The sequence below is a fragment of the Pimephales promelas genome, chromosome 19 (assembly GCF_988280905.1).
Source record: "Pimephales promelas chromosome 19, fPimPro1.hap1.1, whole genome shotgun sequence".
Taxonomy (NCBI): Eukaryota; Metazoa; Chordata; class Actinopteri; order Cypriniformes; family Leuciscidae; genus Pimephales; species Pimephales promelas.
In genome coordinates, this window is record NC_142787.1 from 25,768,956 (window position 1) to 25,786,068 (window position 17,113).

Genomic DNA, 17,113 nt, shown 5'->3' on the forward strand with positions numbered 1-17,113 from the left:
ATCGGCATAACCTCAAGGTAAACTAGTCTCTCATAATAACTGCCAGATAATGAGTTTGGTTAGTTTAGGTTTTAAAATGCCACATGCTCCCCTGTTTTAATAATAATAATAATTTAGATGTGCAGTGAATATGGCCTACAGTTGTGATTGAAATTATTGATGAACAAATCAAACACAACAAAAGTTTCGATTGGTTTCCCCAAATGTACCGAAAATGCTAAATGATTTCTAAATTCTTCTCTAAATGATTTTTCAAAGTTTTTAAACAAGTGAACAAGTGTTTTAGTTTTATTCCAAAACATCATATTATATCCAGAGAACAGTACAGTTGATTTCTGGCATTCTGGATTTTCTTAAATGCCCCTCATAGGATCATAATTCCATTACAAAAATGAAACCGCTGCATTTGAATAATTCTCGGATATTAAAAATGTAGATAACATATAGTCACCTTCCGAATGTTAAAAAAGGAAGGCACTGAATCGCAGCTGAAACGGAAGCTGCATTTTCAACATTCTATCCACCAAACTCAAAATGCTCCTCCCCACAACAGAGACTAACCTGCTCTGAGCATTTCATTATTTAGGTAGAGTAAAAAATAACGGGTAGAGGCAATAATGAAGGGATCCACAGCTGGTGTGATCTACCCTCAGATCAGGAGCACTGGTAGAACAGGCTAAGACAATCCATTTTTCAATAGGAGCTGGAGACATCCATCACATATCCATCACAAACTGACTGTCATCAACTGAGGAGAGAGAGAGAGAGAGAGAGAGAGAGAGAGAGAGAGAGGGTTGAAAATGTGATCTCAGAAAATCCTTTGAACGGTGTCACCCCTATCACACAAAGGTACACCCTGTGGACAGTTCCCTGATATGGAAATCAGACTTAGACGCATTGAGCAGGTCAGATGTTTTTTTGTTTGCTTTTCTCATGAAGGGACTTCACTGACACCGAAATGTGACCTTGAGCTTGAAAAACAAAAGTGGCACATTTTCAGTTAACTTTCTCATTAATATAACCGAGTATCTACTCCACCTGGAAACATTTGTAGTTTTCATTAATTTTAATGTGATCTAGATGCATTTATTTACTTAAAGCTGCAGTCCATAGTCCGTTTTTTGGGGTTAAAAATTATCCAAAAAAACATATTTAGCTTTGTTTCCACTGCAACTACATGTATATGTATGTATGTATGTATATATATATATATATATATATATATATATATATATATACATACACACACACACACACACATATATGCATGTATGTGTATATATGTGTGTGTGTGTGTATATATACACATACACACACACATATATGCATGTATGTGTATATATGTGTGTATATACACATATATATATATATATATATATATATATATATATACACATACATACACACACACACACACACACATATATACATAAGCACAAACTTATTACATATAAAAACTTATTACAAACATATCACAAACTTAAGATCTTTCCTTATCTTTATGATCACTATCATTTGTCACTGACCCATATATTATACAGAAATTCACACGAGACTTTATCTGTCATTCTGTATTCCAGTAGACAACCATAACGTGCAATACAAGTATATTTATCGCCTTGCAGTAAGAGGAAAGGATGCAATCAATTTAAAACCATGCTTAAACCCGTTCCTTTTGCTTGAGGCTGTTGATTTGAAATTCAAAAATGGTATGGCCTACATTAGACCATATGTAAGAGTCGTCAGATGAGGTTATTTAAAAAACAATACAGAACATGCTTCTTAGATCAGGTGGGTGAATTACCAGATAGGTCTTTGCTGTCTTGCTCCAGCTCTGCTGGCTGCAGTGAGGGTCTGGTGACCCCTGGAATGTGGGGGAGGCAACAGGGTGGGGTGCGTGCGATCGGGGAGTTTCGACATTCCAAGAGAAACTTTCGATCATAGATTATGCGAGTTCCTGCAGGGAAAATACCAATATTAGTTTAAGTGGTTCAGCGTCGAAGAAAAAAAAAAGTTGGCAGAAGTTCATAGCATTCTTTGCATCAAGGGACTTTCTTCCTGCAGTGTTCTGTTTGAAAAACATGTTATGTTAACCAAGTGAAAGCCTATAGTTTGTTTCAGATCATGCTGGAGTAATAGAAACGGGGACGGGGTGAAGAACTGACTCGGGTGCTTTCTAAATGCATGCAGGTGAAAACAAGGTGTCCCTGTTGAGATGTCCTCTAATAACCCAAGCAGCAAGAAAATTTTGCAACATCACCCATTGCTGCATCAATATGATTGGACAAACTGAGCACTGACTCTATTAACAATGTCCAAAACACTAAAATAAGCAAGTTTCAAACCCAAAATAAGAAATGACTTGGTTCTTGGATACGAATATCTATTAAAGTCAATTTGATTTGTTGGACATCTCCTCTGGTAACCCAAGCGCACACGAGATATGGTTCCAAAGCAGGATGGGGTTTTAACAAAAAAAAAAGTGCTGTAAACACAAAGTCGACAGATGGAATAACTGGCCTAGTCTCAAACATTTCTCTATGTAAGATTTAAAAGCCATGTGATCAATATTGACAATGAGGTGGTACAATATAGTCTGTATGGGTGTTTATTCTGCAGGAACTTGAGCTTAGTGTAGAAGGTTTCTTTATTTTTTTTTTAACCATGCCCTAATTATTTTTTAAATGGTTTTATGAATAGATTTAAATCCATTCATAAAACCATTTTAAAAATTATTAGGGCATGGTAAGAATAAAAAAAATGTCAACACTGACTGAACTAATAATAATAATTAAAAGCTAATAATTCTTAAACCGATTTTAATGTTTCATCTTTACCCAACACAGACTATACAAAAACATTTACATGAATACATTTCAAACATTTCATTTTCCACAGTGTGAAATAACTTCAATATTCATTTCCAAATACAATCCTGCTTCTGCAAAAATTAATGTAGCAAAATTATTTGCGAAGACGACAACATTGTCTTCGATGTCTTTCCATGACGATGACATAAGAAATATAAAAGGTAAATATTATTATATATTTTGTAATGTATCATTTTCGATCAAGGTATTCTTGTACTTTAACAGGACGAAAAATGTGAACGCGAACATATTGTTTACGATAGCCTATTGTTAAACGTATTAGTGTCAAAATCAAAATGTTAGAAATTGTTAAACAAAATTATGTTGAACAGAACAATACATAATGTTTGATGTGGTGAAAACGGTAATGGATTTCAGAGAAGTTAAATGACAGTTCTAGTAGAAGGCAGCTTGTAAACGTCGTGTTGCTGAGCAGTTCAAACGATCAGGGAACGTCATAAAAAAGTGTGCACGAGCAACGTGCAAAAACTCACACACACAGCAAAAGTACAAGTTCAAAAGTATTAAAAACACAAGGTGTACATCTTACCCCCAGGCGTTGTTGAAAACAGAGTTCCTCCTGGAGTCTGACTGTAGCTGTCCGGGAATGGAGACCAGCTTTTCTCATGGATGGAGCGGCTCGGAATCGGGCAGGAAGCTTCGGAGCGCGTTGACATGACTGAAGTCTAACTCGGATCTTTCAATGAACAGACGCTAAAGACTTTGTTGATCTGCAGTAGCGCTTCGAGTCTGTGCTTTACCACATGTTGGAAGCGTCGAGGGAGGAGATTTCAGCTGCAAACGATCCAATCAGGCAATTCAGAAAGACAAATCCACCCCCTGCGCCGAGGCCCTCTGTGGGGAGCAAGTGTTTTCACGGAATGTAAACACTTCGAACTGCACGAGGTTTTCTGAGTGATTCAGTAGAGCACGTGATATCAAAATGTGCTGTACTAAAAGAATGACTTTTCCCCTCGGCATATGCTTCATCTTAATGCTAGGGATGCCTCCCCACATCGGCAGCGCATCTTGGCATTTTTCTGCATGAAAATGTGTGTTTACAGTCTTGACAACAGTCCTTTTTTATTTTACAAGATGTTCTGCCCTTGGGCTAAGATGTATTTAAAGTTTAAGATGTTTAAATTTCTCATAGCTCTTGAGATTTAGGTCAGATTTTCACAACACAAGTCATCTCAAAATGTGAAAACTGTCATCTAGTTACATCCAAGAAAATATAACAACTTACCATGCAAAACTAGTTTTACTTCTTTAACCAGTAATATGCAATGTGCCTTACCATATAACAGATTGCAAGCATTACCAATCTTAGCTCGTCAGTGTTCATGAAAAATCAATTGACGTCAAAATAACTTTCACACACCAGATACATTTCCAACTTTTTATTGAATATTAAGGTAAATATTTCACATTAATACAGGCTACATAAAGTAGAGCCACTATACGACATGAAATTTACTCTCATTTTTAACCCTTTTTTCAGTATGTAAACAATTATACAGGTATTTACCACTCTAAAAGGTCTGATTTCATTCTTTACGCAATCATCTAGGTCTTGGCCAAGTATAAATAGCGCACTGTCCTATTGAGCCCTGCCGACCAAGAACACTTTTACGTGGGTCTTAAATGTCAAAATGGCTATACTACTCAGAATGGATCCTGTTGAACAGGCAATCGATTTGTTCATAGACAGTGGTAAACACGTTAAATCCCACACTGGATTCTTTCTTTTTAGTTAGGCACATCGAGGGTGTCCATCTCTCAAATTAACTCTCTTAACTTGTTTAACATTTTTTGGGGGGACACATCTAGGTTAATACCACGTCTCAGTAATTAGGTAATTATCTTGTTCTTTAACGTGTTTCTTGTTACTGCTCCTAGGCCTCTCGATCACTGTTTAGTTGACATGATTCAAATGCACATTTCCCACATGTGGTGCCCAAGTGCCTGGCCATACCTGCAACAGCAAGGATTTCAAGAGTTAGACAACAAATGGGGCTCTAATTTGCAAACACATTTAGTTGGGGGGCAGCTAAGAGCAATTACCTGCTGTGGGTCTGAATTCTCAGCAGAGTTGGGAACAACCTTTAGGATGGGATTCCAAGCAGGGTCAGAAGTGTGAAGACCATTGTATACAGGGCCTCCAGGACCCTCCGCCATCTGAGGATGAGGAGGGATCATCGTGCCACCGTACATTGACATTGGCAGCCCCTATACAGTCCATGAAACGAGATTTGTCAGTGGAACTACAAATTCAAATTCTCCTTACTGAATGGAACTAATAAAACAAACTAAAATTAAAATCGTAAAGAGTCTCTGTAGAATGTACCTTCTGAAAATCCATGAAGTTGGTGGGCATAGGTTGGTGGAAAGTATTAGAAGGAGCCACAATCCCAGTATCATCTCGCTCCATAGCCTGGTGCTGAGAGAAAGCTGATTGCTCCTGCATCTGCTGGTGCATCACTGGCCCTCCCATCAGGGGCTGAGACCAGCCTGACATTGTCTCTGTGAACAGAGACATTTTTTATTTAGTTCTTTAGATCCAATACCAACTCTCCACAGTTAACTCAATATGCAAATATGTTCCATTTCATAACACGTAAAAAAAATTCATGAATGCCCATTACATTTCAGTCACAGACTCACCGGAGGCACTGCCCACTCCAAAAGACCAGATGCCACCCTGTCCAACTGGTGGGGTGTAGCTGGTGGGCAGCATGGTGTGGTTGACGGAGCCAGTTTGCCGAATGCGGGCCAGGCGCTCAGTTCCAATGGGAGGGGGCACTTTGCGGTCCTGCTGGTTGGAGCAACTTGCTTTTGCCTGGATAAGAGCAGGAGTCACCGTAGATGTGCAAAGAGGTGAGGATGCCCCGGAAGAGACAGAGGGCACTGGAGACTCACCTAAAATCAATGAGAAATGAAGGGACTATCAGAATGAACACATTAGCACTATAGTCTTATAAAAAGTGATGCTGTGCATGGTGCATTTGCGTTAAAATAACTTATTGACATACACGAGGTGGAGGCACTCCAGGGGTGGGGAGAGAAGTGCTGACGGCTGAAAGAAGGTGTGCCCACAGGAACAGACCCCGGCAGGAACACAGGGCTGGCAGATATGCTTGTTGTAAAGCTGGTGAGCGCAGTGGATGAGGACATGGAGTTGTCCATGGGGTGTATTCCTGTGGAACATAGTGAATAGCATTACTCAAGAGGATTTGATCCCAATCTCAAAACATAGATGTGAGGTAATCAGCGATAGTGGTGTCCAGTCCTGCCTTCCAACAAAGTTTAGCTCCAACCCTAATTAAACACACCCGAACCAGCTAGTTAAGGTCTTCAGGAATACTAGAAACTTCCAGGTGGTTGTGTTGCAGCGAAGCTCCGCAGGAAGGTGGCCCCCTTGGAACACAATTGGACACCATTGATTTAAAGGTTCTACTCACCAATGGGACTGGAAACCATCCGCTGTGAGGTGCAACGATACCCTGGAGCTTTTGAGCCATCAGGAGGCATGACATTTTCCATTTGCCCCATTCCTCCTATATAGGCATTAGGTGGGGCATTGTAGGGCTGCTCCGCTGGAGTACGTGTAGGTAGATGGCAGGCACCCCAAACCTGGTTGTTGCCCACCTGGTTGTTGTCGAAGATGCTGCTGAAGTGATTGAAGAGAGCCGCAGGGCCAAAGTTGGGGGGCAGTTGCGCTTTTCCACTGTGGAGGTGCATTTGAGAGCCGTTTATCATGCCCATGGTGGAGGACATTGGAAGTGAGGGAGGTGGCATGCCTGTCGGAGCAAGGTTTGGCTGAGGGGGAGGCTGCTGTTGTTGCTGCTGCTGCTGTTTGAGGGGCTCCTGTGAGGCTCCCTGAGGCACAAACACAGACTGCTGCTCCTGCAGGGCCCCTGAAGCCATGGGGTAGTAGGGTGTGGGTGGCTGCATGCGGGGAGTCACGCCAGGTGCAGTGGGGGTGGCGTAATGAGGTAAGGTGCTGCTGGTATTAGTGACTGTGCTGCTGCAGGTTGGAGGTGGCATGCGTGTGACGGGGTGAGATGATCCTGGCTGAGTTGAGGAAGAGGAACTGGATTCTGAGCTGGAGGTGAAATGTGAGGCAATCGGCTGCCGGCTGTCGGGTTGTGCGGGAAGCATCGATGAGCCTGAGGAAGAGGAAGTGAAGTGCAGGGAAGCTGAGGGGCTGGGCCCATCAGATGGAGCTCCTGTGGCAGGTGCGGCAAGCTCTGTGACAGGCTTCTCTTTAGCAGGGGTGCTAAGGCTGGCCGGCTCTGGCTTAGGGGGAAGAGGATGCTGTGGAGGTGTAGCAATGGGTGCAGATGGAGATGGAGGGGTCGTAGGGGTTGTGGGAGCACAGCTGATTGGAGAGGGAGCAACTTGCACAGAGGGAGCGCTGCTGCCGCTAGTGGCCACAACAACTTTTCCCCCTGACCTGGGCTCTGTTGAGAAAAGCTGCTTCCTGACAGAAGAAGGCGTGGGGGTGTTAACAGGTGCGGTACTGGTGGGAGAAGAGGTGGAAGCAGTGGCAGTCGAGGTGCTGGACACAGGGGCAACAGGATGTTCAGGGTGGGCCGAAGTAGAGCTGCCGAGACGCAGTGCAGAATTCCCGCTGTGTTTGGGTGAGCTGTTAGCACTACCGGGGCTCACTGGACGCACAGGGAAGGGACCCCAAGTGTTGGGAGATGATGAGAAAGTGCCACCAAACTGCGCCATGGGCAAACGAGGGTGACGGATCTGGTTCATAGTCTGTGCTGCTAGAAGGGCCAGCTGAGGATGAGCATAAGCAAGTGGTGGCAAAGAAACGAAGGGGGGCCTGACACCTGGTGCCATACTTTTGCCTAACTTGCTAGCCTGCTGAGCTGTAAAGTTGGAGGACTGGAACGACATGCTGGGGGAGGGCACTACAGATGGCAGGCCTTTTGAACTGGCTGCAGTAGTGCTTGTGGCCCCAGTGGAGGTTGTGTAGGTGGAGCTGATTTTGGTGTTGGCGCCAGGCGGCCGGATGTGGTTACGAGGGATCAGGTCCTCTAGCTCTTTGGCTGGGTCCTGGATTAGCGCATTGATCAGCTGCACCGCATGCCGTGTGGACTCTGTGCCACCTCTGCAAGCCAAGAGAGTGAGCATAAGTAAGAAACCCAAGCAGGGTGAACAATAATTATTATAATTACAATAATTACTAGTGTCTTAAAAACTTTAAGCATTATTTTTACCTGATTGTGATCATTCTTTCTCCATTCTTGTCCTTCTGTTTGTCCACGTCAATGTGTGCACCTGTAACGTCTTGGATGGCCGTAATGTTGCAGCCACCTCTACCCATAATCCGAGACACCACAGAGGCAGGTACAGAGAGCTTCTTGGATCTAAGGGAAAAAAGGGCAAAAAATTCCATGACAGTGCTAGTTGTTTGCCAGGACATTTCAATTTGAGAAATGTTTTAGTACATTGCTAAATCTAAAAGATCATATCCCAATATTTCTGAGATATTCTGATCCCTAGATATGGCTTATATCCTTGCTTCACAGTGAATAATTTAGATTTTTTCATCCTGTTTTATGGCTGAAGTCTGAATGTTTGGAAAAATAACAGCACATCTCTCCTCAAACAGCATGGCTTCATGTATTATAGCAAGATGTCCTTAGCACAAACAATGCAAGACGGGTTTCAGCAATCATCACTAAGCATTAACTGCTAATAATAGTAATAACCATGTGTGTTTGAGGAAAAAATATAATGAATATGAATATGTTATGGTACACATTTATCAAAATGCTCCTCTCTATAGTTACTTTTTTCTAGTTGAAATGATGTTTGCTTGTACTTGTAAAAGGCACCTCACCTTCGAACCACCTCTTTCCATCCCTCTTCTCTCTTTTGTCCTCTCTTTGGACTAGTGAGGTTCATCTTAATGTTGGGCGAGGTGACTGGCAGTGAAATGGTCTTTAACGAGCAAGGCAGGGAACTGGGGTTCAGGTCACTGTTGAGGTCATGAGATCTGTTAAATAAAGGGAATAGACAAGTAGTTTAATCATCTCCCCAAAAATATTTTTAGCAAAATGCAAATGCAATATCTTGTCAAATTATTTGTCGGACTAAAACAAACTCTTCCAACCAAAGCTCAAGAAAATAAACAACTTCGTAAGTTTGCTGAGGCAAAGATGAATATTTGCATCAAGTAAATTTGTGATGATGTGAATGAGGATAATGATATTATCCAAATTTTGTGAATAATGATAAGTGTGGTAAGTGATAGTGGCAAGCAGAAGTATATTAACTCTTACCTCAGCTGTGGTTTGGAGATGGACACCGTGACCTTCTCCTCACGAGAACCCGGCAGCGATGGACCCTGTCTCTTCTCACTTGCGATGTGGAACTGATTAGTACCTGCAAGTACTGAAGGGGCAGAGAAGGAAGAGGACGATGATGAAGGGAGGTCAGCGAGCTCTTGACTCTTACTGCCATTGCTGCTCTCACTGGTGCAGTCGGTGCTATCTAGATTATCAGAGTCGCTGGTTCCTCCCGGTGCCCCACCCCCTCGAGGTTCTCCGTGGATCTTATTTTTGTCTGCTTTCTGCTGTGCCAGTGCCACCTGCGGATCCTGAAGAATTATGGATTCTATAGGTGAATCCTTGGTCTTGTTCTTTTTGTTTTTGCGATTGGTGCTCGGTGTGGTGGCCACATTGGCTCTCTTTTTGCCGAAAGTGTTAGAGAAGGTTGCGGAGGTAGCAGAGATACCGATGGTTGTGGTGGTGGTAGCACTTGGGGGCTCGATGGGAACCTCCACCTCTGTGGGATAAAATAATGACAAAAGGTTATTCATGTAAAACTTTGGAGAGATGGAGATTTAGCTGAAAAGCATGTATTTTATCATTTAGTGGTTATTCAAATATATTTAATACATCAAAATCCTAGGAATGCTACGATCAGGATTTTTGCAGTTGACACCCGCTACCGATTTTTTTGTCATCATGAATGACCGATAGGACCACTCAATCTTTATGTAAGTGACGTAAGCTCTCTATTGATGGTGAAAGATATAGATACCCTGAAGGCATTTTTAATGATTTCAAGTGGCAAACTTAAAAGTAATGGCTTATAACATCATTAAGTACACGGTCTCATTTAATAGAAAAGCTTTAACATTTTTAAGGAACTAAATCGATCATGTTTAGAGGTTCTCGTGTTACTACTCTGCTGAGAAAGCAACTTTGATATCTGGACATAAACCAACAAGGTGTTTCTCACCTTCTGCAGAGTCCTCCTTCTGATCCTCCATCTCACAGAAGACTTCTTTCACTTTTGCCTCTTCTTCCTCCAGCTTCCTCTTCTGCTCTTCCTTCTTTTTTTTGCGTTTCTCCTTTCTCTTCTCTCGCTTTGCTGCCAGAGCCTGCTTTTTGCTTTCTTCACGAGACTGTTAAGAGATAATTTGAAAAGAACCAAGTTCACCGTGATGCACCATGCCGCAGAATGTAGTGACCAATCTAAAAAACAATTAGTTACAGTAGGTACTCAACCAGAATGCCCATTATCACCACGACTTTTACGCAATAGAGAGAATAAACTGACACGTATCAAAGTCTGTGATTGTAGTGCCTCTTAGTGGTAAACTGCAGCAAACAAAAGTATTATTCTGGCTCAGTACCAACTGTAGCTCAATAGTTGGTCTAACTGATCATCTGAAGATACAAACCTTCTCCAGATCAAGCTCCTTAAGCAGAATGCTGGCGTTCTTGTTCGCCTCAGCTGCCTGCTGATCTTTGGCTTTGACAATGGTTTCCATGCACTGATGACATTTCTTCAGCAGTTCCTGCAGAGTGGACACATCAATTAATAGCTTCTCAAATCATGCAAACAGTCCCCTAAGGGTATATTCCAAGGCAGTCTCTGCGTTTTGGTCTTTTATACCTTATCTGCAATAGTTGCAATGTATCTCATGCACTCAATGTCAGATGGGAACTGGTTTACTTCCTTCACCAGGTACTGGACTACTTTTACATGGCCCTAAAAATGACATATTACAGTGTTTTATGGCAGTTCGTCATCATTAATTATTTTTCAAAAAAAGAGCAGCACAGCATCGGTGACATTCAGTCATAAGCAAAGATATCCATCAACACTATGAATGAAATGGCAGACCGCTCACCTTGCGGAACGCTGCCATGAGGGGGGTTATCTTGCGGTTGTCGGCTGCATCCACATCGGCTCCAGCCTGCACCAACAGCTGCACCACATCAAAGTGGCCACCATTAGCAGCCAGCCACAAAGGAGTGTTCCCCTTCTTATTTCGCACATCAATGTGAGCCCCTCTACATTAACAGAGCAGAAAGAGTAGCATGAGACACTACAATCTGGAGGACAGACTAGTACTGAACACTACTAGTGTTTTAAAAACGCACCTGCTAATGAGCAGCTCACAAAACTTGTAGTGGCCCTTGTCTGCAGCAATGGTGAGGGCAGTGTCACGAGAGGAGGGAACTGGAGGGGCATTGACATCCGCCCCTTTATCCAACAACACACGGCCCACTTCAGCGTATCCACCAGACGCAGCCTCCATGAGAGGGGTGAGGCCAGTCTAGAAGAAGGAAAGGCCACCTTACAATCAAATTGAATATGAAGGCAATAAACAAACATTCAGCTACAAATCAACTTGTGCTAGGTTTTCAATTTGCATCAATAGACATCTCTTAAAGAGTTCTTTCAAAAAATAACTGCAGATTTTTACCACTTTTTTTGCATTAACTAAATACAATTTAGTGATTTTCAAGCCAGACTATTTTAAGTTTACAAAACAATAGGAAATCTATACTCATACGCATGATTGGGCTACTTGATATATATTGAAATATTGCAATTATTATACAATATTGTATAATAATATATGAATATACAATATTGATATTGTACAAATCTCGATATGCATATTGCAGTGTTACCCCATAATTAATTTAATATGTTCGTGAAGAATCCAGGATCACAAATATTTTAGATAAGAGACATTTGAGAGGTAATGTGACATAAGATGTAAGAGACATCAAAAATGTGCAGTGTTGGAGAGTACTTAAGGACCAGGATTGGGAACCACTGGCATTTTTTATTTTGTGACAGAAACAAGCTTCCATAGTTTTTAAAATATCATGTAGCCCTACTCAAGGACCTTCACTGCCCAAGTAACAATGTGCTGAGGTGATTACGGACCTTGGCACGGTGTTCCACATTGGCCTTCCGGTCCAGAAGCAGACTGACAACCTCTGCTCTGCCTTGAAAGCAAGCCAAGGTCAGCGCTGTGTTACGATTGGTCTCAATCTGTGCATTGATATCAGACCCCATGTCCAACAACAGCTTCACTGCAGGCACATGGCCATTCATGGCCGCCAACATGAGCGGAGAAATGCCCAGCTTACTGCCAGTCCTAAAAGAGACAAGAGACAAGAGATTGAAAAATAAATAAAGAGCGAGAAAAAAAATAGTTCATACAGTGTCTTTTTGCTTCCTAATACAAGTCTTAAGACACCTGATTAAACCAATAGCAGATGTTCTGACCTAGAGTTGATCTCAGCACCAGCATTCAGAAGGATCTTGATGATGTTGACGTAGCCCCCTGAGGCCGCCAAGCTGAGCGGGGTGTAGTCGGAAACGTTACGGTGCTCCTTATTTGCTCCGCGAAGCAACAACAGTTCCACCACCTGCAAAGATGAAGATAAATGAACAAACTTCTGAGTCTTTAGGGCATTTTGGAGGCTTTAAAAGCTTATCTGGTGAAGAGGTGGAACTAAAACTGTTAGGGTACCTCTTGTCTGCCACCTGAGCAGGCGAGGGACAGAGGGGTGTCTTTGGTCCTCTCAGACTGAGCTTCAATGTCCCCTCCCTTGTCCAGCAGGATCTCCACCACACCCACATGGCCCGCAGTAGCTGCTAGGATTAGGGGAGTGAACCCTGCAGGCAGACATGAAGAGCAACACTCAACATCTCTGTAAACTTATCATACAGATAAGACTACACACAACAAATTAAGGAGGCTTTTACCCTTCTTGTCCCGGTGCTCGATGTTGGCCCCACGTGCAATGAGCACTGAGACAAGCTCTTCATGGCCACCTGCACAGGCCAGGGTCAGTGCTGTGTCATGATTGCTCTCAGTCTGAGAGGGAAAAAGATGAAAACGCTTCAATATGTCACTTAAAAACAAAACAAAAATATGGACCATTTGATGCATTGTTTTATCCCGTCTAAAATGCTCCACAGCAGTTATTTGTGTTATATGATTGCTGTGTTCATGTTACATGCGGAGAAGATGTGCTTACATGTGCGTCAATGTCCACTGAGGGATACAGGGGGAGCATGGAGGGTGGGGAGGCTGTGTTGATGGGCGTCTGTACGGAGGGCTGAGGGGAAGGCGAAGTTGTAGTGTTTACCACGGGCACTCTGCTGTTCACAGCTGCAAAGACAGAGACAGACCAGTGGCATTTTAGTACTATTAATATACTGTTTTAGTATATATTAACATTTAGAATTAGTTTTAATTTTCTTTAGTGATTTTTAGTAATCATTTCTATTAGGTTTGATTTAATATTTCTATTTGGCTTTATTTTTTACTAATTTTAGAACTTCCAACAAACTTCTTGCTAACTGAAATAATTTTGTTGAAGTACTAAAATTACTAAAAGGATGGATATTCCTAATTTTCATGTAACCTTTTTTAATTTGAGGTTTTTGTCTTATATTTAGATCTTACTCAATTTTTAATAGTTTAGTTAACAATAGCAATACTTGAGTAAACATTGACTCCTGCAATAATGTATCCTTGTACTAAAATCACTACAATTGCAAATAAAAAGCATATAAAAATAAGGGTTGTGGGAAAGGAAGTTGGGACGTTCCCACATCCCCTTTTTTACACTACTAAACATTTTAGTTTGCATGAAAGTCATTAACCATGATCAGGTATTGCTAGTCAGCAGCAGCTTATATTAGGGGAGCGATATTCCCATTCTTGAAAACATTTGATGGGCCATAAATTCATATACAACCATTTGTGGTCATCACTATTTTTGGTCTGAATTTTATGTGTACAATAATTTAGTCGACAAGCATAAATATTGTCAATCATGCATAAATGTTAGTATAATCAAAGTAGGCTAAAAGCCAAAAGATTATTAGCCAATAGCAATTCAGGTATTGTATTACTTATCGCTGGTTGTCATCCTGAAGGGATGCAAAGGCAGCCCTTTGTTGCAGTGAGCTTACCCGCCATGATGTCATCAAGCGTATCTGTGAGCGTTTGTGCGGGTGTGGCGACCATGAGTCCATCGGGTGCCTGTGTAAGAAGACCCGGCCCCAACCCTGTCAGCTGCTGACCTAGCAAAACCCTTTGCAGGTCTGGGCTGCTGCTTCCCGGGTACTCTGCGTTACTGAAGTCTGTGGACTGCTGCAGGGCCAGAGGCTGGATGGGAACGAAGCTGGTCTGCAGAGGGGGACTCTGGAGGGCCTGGTTCTGAGGTGGCGGAGGTGGCGGCGGCTGCGTTGCCTCTCTGTACAGAATGGTATCCACCTGTGGCAGCTTGGCGCAGTCAACGTCATCTTCAGACTCGTCCTCATCTTCGTCCTCCTCATCCTCATCATTGGTAGGGGTGGGCCTGTGGTCCTCCTCTCTGCAATTAACCTCACTTTCGTTGTCAGAGCCCAGCTGTGTGGCCTGCAGGGGCAGGGGGGTGCCGGGCATCTCCACCCCTGCCGCCTGGCCCAGCTCCTCCTTGAGCCCCTTGGTCTCCATGTATTCTTTGGTGAACTGCTGCTGCGTCTTCAGCTGCAACTGCCGCTCCACCTTCTGCAGCTCCTTTAAGATCTTCTTCTTTTTCTGCACCTGCTCCTCGCGACTCTTCTTTAGCTCCTCGATCTTGTCTTTGGTGAGCGGCTCACCCTGGATGAGCTCGAGGGACTGCAGCTGGGCCTTCTCGATGGCACTGATGCGCTGGCCCAGCTCGTTCAGCTTGCCCTCCGTCTCCTCTACGATGCACTCCAGGGGCTGGTACGAATGAAAGGGCGGCAGCAGGTCAGCGTCTAAGCTACCCGAAGCCACAGAGTTGCTCTGAAGGGAGTTCAGCCTTTGCTTGGACACACCTAAGAGAAAAAGCAAACTAATGCTCAAACCAAAAAGCTGATATTAACCAGACATCATGCATACAGTGGCACTCATCAACACAGTCTAGTTATTCTACAACTGAATGCTTTTCGATACTCATGTCCAAATACAAATATTTGTGCATCCGACTCAAATCTGATCTAAATAAGTGACTGTCTTTATGTATCGCAATTGTTCAGATCCGATTTGTGTGTTATGTAGCACTCTTTTGTTTTTTGATGTGCTAAAATACACTTTTTTTGCCATTCACACTTGCTATGCATGATTGGATATGTACAACAGATTTGCACTGACAGTGAACAATACGACTATATCCACTTTGATGGCTGAGTGGTACGTCATCTTGAGTAAAACACCCAGTTGATTAGAATAACTTTACCAGAAATTCCAGTCAAACTAACCTTTGCTTGTAACGGGTGGGGGCGTGGGGATGGTGGAGGGCACTCTGTCTGGCTCCTGGGGGGGCACCACCATAGCCAGGGCTTGAAATGGGACTCTAGGGGCCTGCAAGTGAAACAAAATTGACAATTAAAGAAAATGTATAACTATTATATAATATACATTCGTGTTGCATCCACTTATAGGTATTATAATCTCTCAAAGCATTAGGTAAACTAAAGAGGGTAATTTGTAGTGATGCTTAGACTGTTGGATGGTGTAAAGCATGTTTCTGCTCACCTGAGAAGTGTCATGAGAGGGCGGTGTGAGTTGGGACATGTCTGGGGCTGGGACAGACAGGATGTTGTTTGGGTAGTCTAGCAGGTAGGACACCACATTAGTGTGACCACCTTTAGCAGCTTCAATCAGCATTGTGGAGCCATCCTGTGAGTAGAAGAGAAACTCTGATTAACACAGAGAACTGACCAAAGTGTGACCATATATATTACCTGTGAGCATCTGGGCAGTGTCATTCTCTGGAACCCTCACCTTCAATCTGTGTGTGGGGTCAGCACCATGGGCTAACAGCAGCTCCACCACAGCCAGATGGCCCCCCGCACAAGCCAGAGAAACCACTGTGTGATCATTGTTAGCTGTGGCTCTGTTAACATTAGCACCTGCAGACAAAAGTGTGTGGTTGAATTTCAAAATACAATGCAAAATGAGAGGAGGCAGAAGCTGAAATATAATGTAATTTATAGTACCTAAAATGTCATAACCTTATTTATTATAATGCATGGTTATATGGGCCATAAACAACGAAAACAATAGCTGTGTACCAAATGACGCTCTATTTATACACTATGTACTCAACCGTGTAGTGTATGAACTTTACACGTTTATTTTGCCTTTCAACATCTAGTTTAAATGATATTAATATTTCACAATTTCATTGTTTTTACTTTCCGAGTCCTGTTGAGCACTAGAGACTGCTTTGAACATAAAAAACAACAAACTTTTCAGCTGTGTTTTAATCTGACAAAAACAGCGATATTTATTTGCAGGGATGAGCAAAATGGCAAAATTAAAGGGCCTATTTACACCTGGTCACTTCATGTGTTTTCATGGATCTGATTGTGAAAAGACCAGGTGTAAATGCCCTCCGAAACGCTTTCGAGACGGAGTTAACACAATCCAGACGAACCTGGACAAGTGTAAATGTATCTGGTTGTTGAAACTACATATGTAAATTTGACTTCTCCGGAAAAAAATACAAATAAACGTGTAAGCACCCGTTATATGCTATATGACGTTATAGTCAGATATGACAGCACTGATGCAACACTCATTGTCATAGATGAGTAGTTGAGTATCTCTTCAGCAAGCAGATGGGCAAACTGCCACAAATGAAACAAAGTCGTAGACGATAAAAACACAAGTCACCTTTATTAAAAGTAGTTAGACTAAATGATCTTACCAGTGCTGATGCCACGCTCTCTCCTATTGCGGTCTTTGATCTTGAAATTAGCTGATGATAAATAAAATGCAGCTCATATCTGTTGCTTTCGTTGATGTGAACTCCGTTAAATTTGCATATAGCGGCGGAATTGAAGATTTCATTTTGTTTTGTGTAGACTCATTTATGTGCCGTGTAAATGGAACCGTTTTAACTAATCAGAGATATTCGATAAGTAATAGCACATGAAGT

General features: G+C 42.5%; 2 protein-coding genes across 3 annotated transcripts in view; both read right to left on the reverse strand.

The window, feature by feature from the left end:
- Positions 1-258: 258 nt before the first annotated feature.
- eif4ebp3 (eukaryotic translation initiation factor 4E binding protein 3) lies at positions 259-3,627 on the reverse strand. Its single transcript, XM_039693581.2, has 3 exons — positions 3,421-3,627; positions 1,805-1,957; positions 259-748 (listed from the first exon to the last, which is right to left on the reverse strand). The coding sequence occupies exons 1-3, from the start codon at positions 3,545-3,547 to the stop codon at positions 717-719; spliced, it is 312 nt and encodes a 103-aa protein (XP_039549515.2). The 5' UTR covers positions 3,548-3,627; the 3' UTR covers positions 259-716.
- A 628-nt stretch (positions 3,628-4,255) lies between these two features.
- ankhd1 (ankyrin repeat and KH domain containing 1) overlaps positions 4,256-17,113 on the reverse strand; it is a 35,438-nt gene continuing 22,580 nt past the window's right edge. For both annotated transcript variants that reach the window (XM_039693590.2, XM_039693589.2), the window contains exons 12-34: positions 15,955-16,082; positions 15,706-15,849; positions 15,429-15,531; positions 14,133-15,005; positions 13,190-13,323; positions 12,915-13,026; positions 12,679-12,824; positions 12,432-12,574; positions 12,087-12,300; positions 11,288-11,463; positions 11,035-11,197; positions 10,797-10,892; positions 10,582-10,698; positions 10,137-10,302; positions 9,173-9,677; positions 8,731-8,886; positions 8,105-8,254; positions 6,332-7,995; positions 5,903-6,067; positions 5,535-5,789; positions 5,218-5,393; positions 4,935-5,099; positions 4,256-4,845 (exon numbers count right to left, since the gene is read on the reverse strand). In XM_039693590.2, the coding sequence (XP_039549524.2) occupies positions 4,786-4,845; positions 4,935-5,099; positions 5,218-5,393; positions 5,535-5,789; positions 5,903-6,067; positions 6,332-7,995; positions 8,105-8,254; positions 8,731-8,886; positions 9,173-9,677; positions 10,137-10,302; positions 10,582-10,698; positions 10,797-10,892; positions 11,035-11,197; positions 11,288-11,463; positions 12,087-12,300; positions 12,432-12,574; positions 12,679-12,824; positions 12,915-13,026; positions 13,190-13,323; positions 14,133-15,005; positions 15,429-15,531; positions 15,706-15,849; positions 15,955-16,082 (6,011 nt within the window). In that variant the 3' untranslated portion in view covers positions 4,256-4,785. The remainder of the gene's footprint in view (positions 4,846-4,934; positions 5,100-5,217; positions 5,394-5,534; positions 5,790-5,902; positions 6,068-6,331; positions 7,996-8,104; positions 8,255-8,730; positions 8,887-9,172; positions 9,678-10,136; positions 10,303-10,581; positions 10,699-10,796; positions 10,893-11,034; positions 11,198-11,287; positions 11,464-12,086; positions 12,301-12,431; positions 12,575-12,678; positions 12,825-12,914; positions 13,027-13,189; positions 13,324-14,132; positions 15,006-15,428; positions 15,532-15,705; positions 15,850-15,954; positions 16,083-17,113) is intronic.

Bases quoted from the DNA above. Each gene is read 5' to 3' on its own strand.
- eif4ebp3 (XM_039693581.2), bottom strand. From the start codon at position 3,547: ATGTCAACGCGCTCCGAAGCTTCCTGCCCGATTCCGAGCCGCTCCATC. The intron at 1,958-3,420 runs GTAAGATGTACA...TTTTCCCTGCAG, and splicing joins GTTTTCAACAACGCCTGGGG to GAACTCGCATAATCTATGAT. The intron at 749-1,804 runs GTAATTCACCCA...CTCTCTCCTCAG, and splicing joins AGACAGCAAAGACCTATCTG to TTGATGACAGTCAGTTTGTG.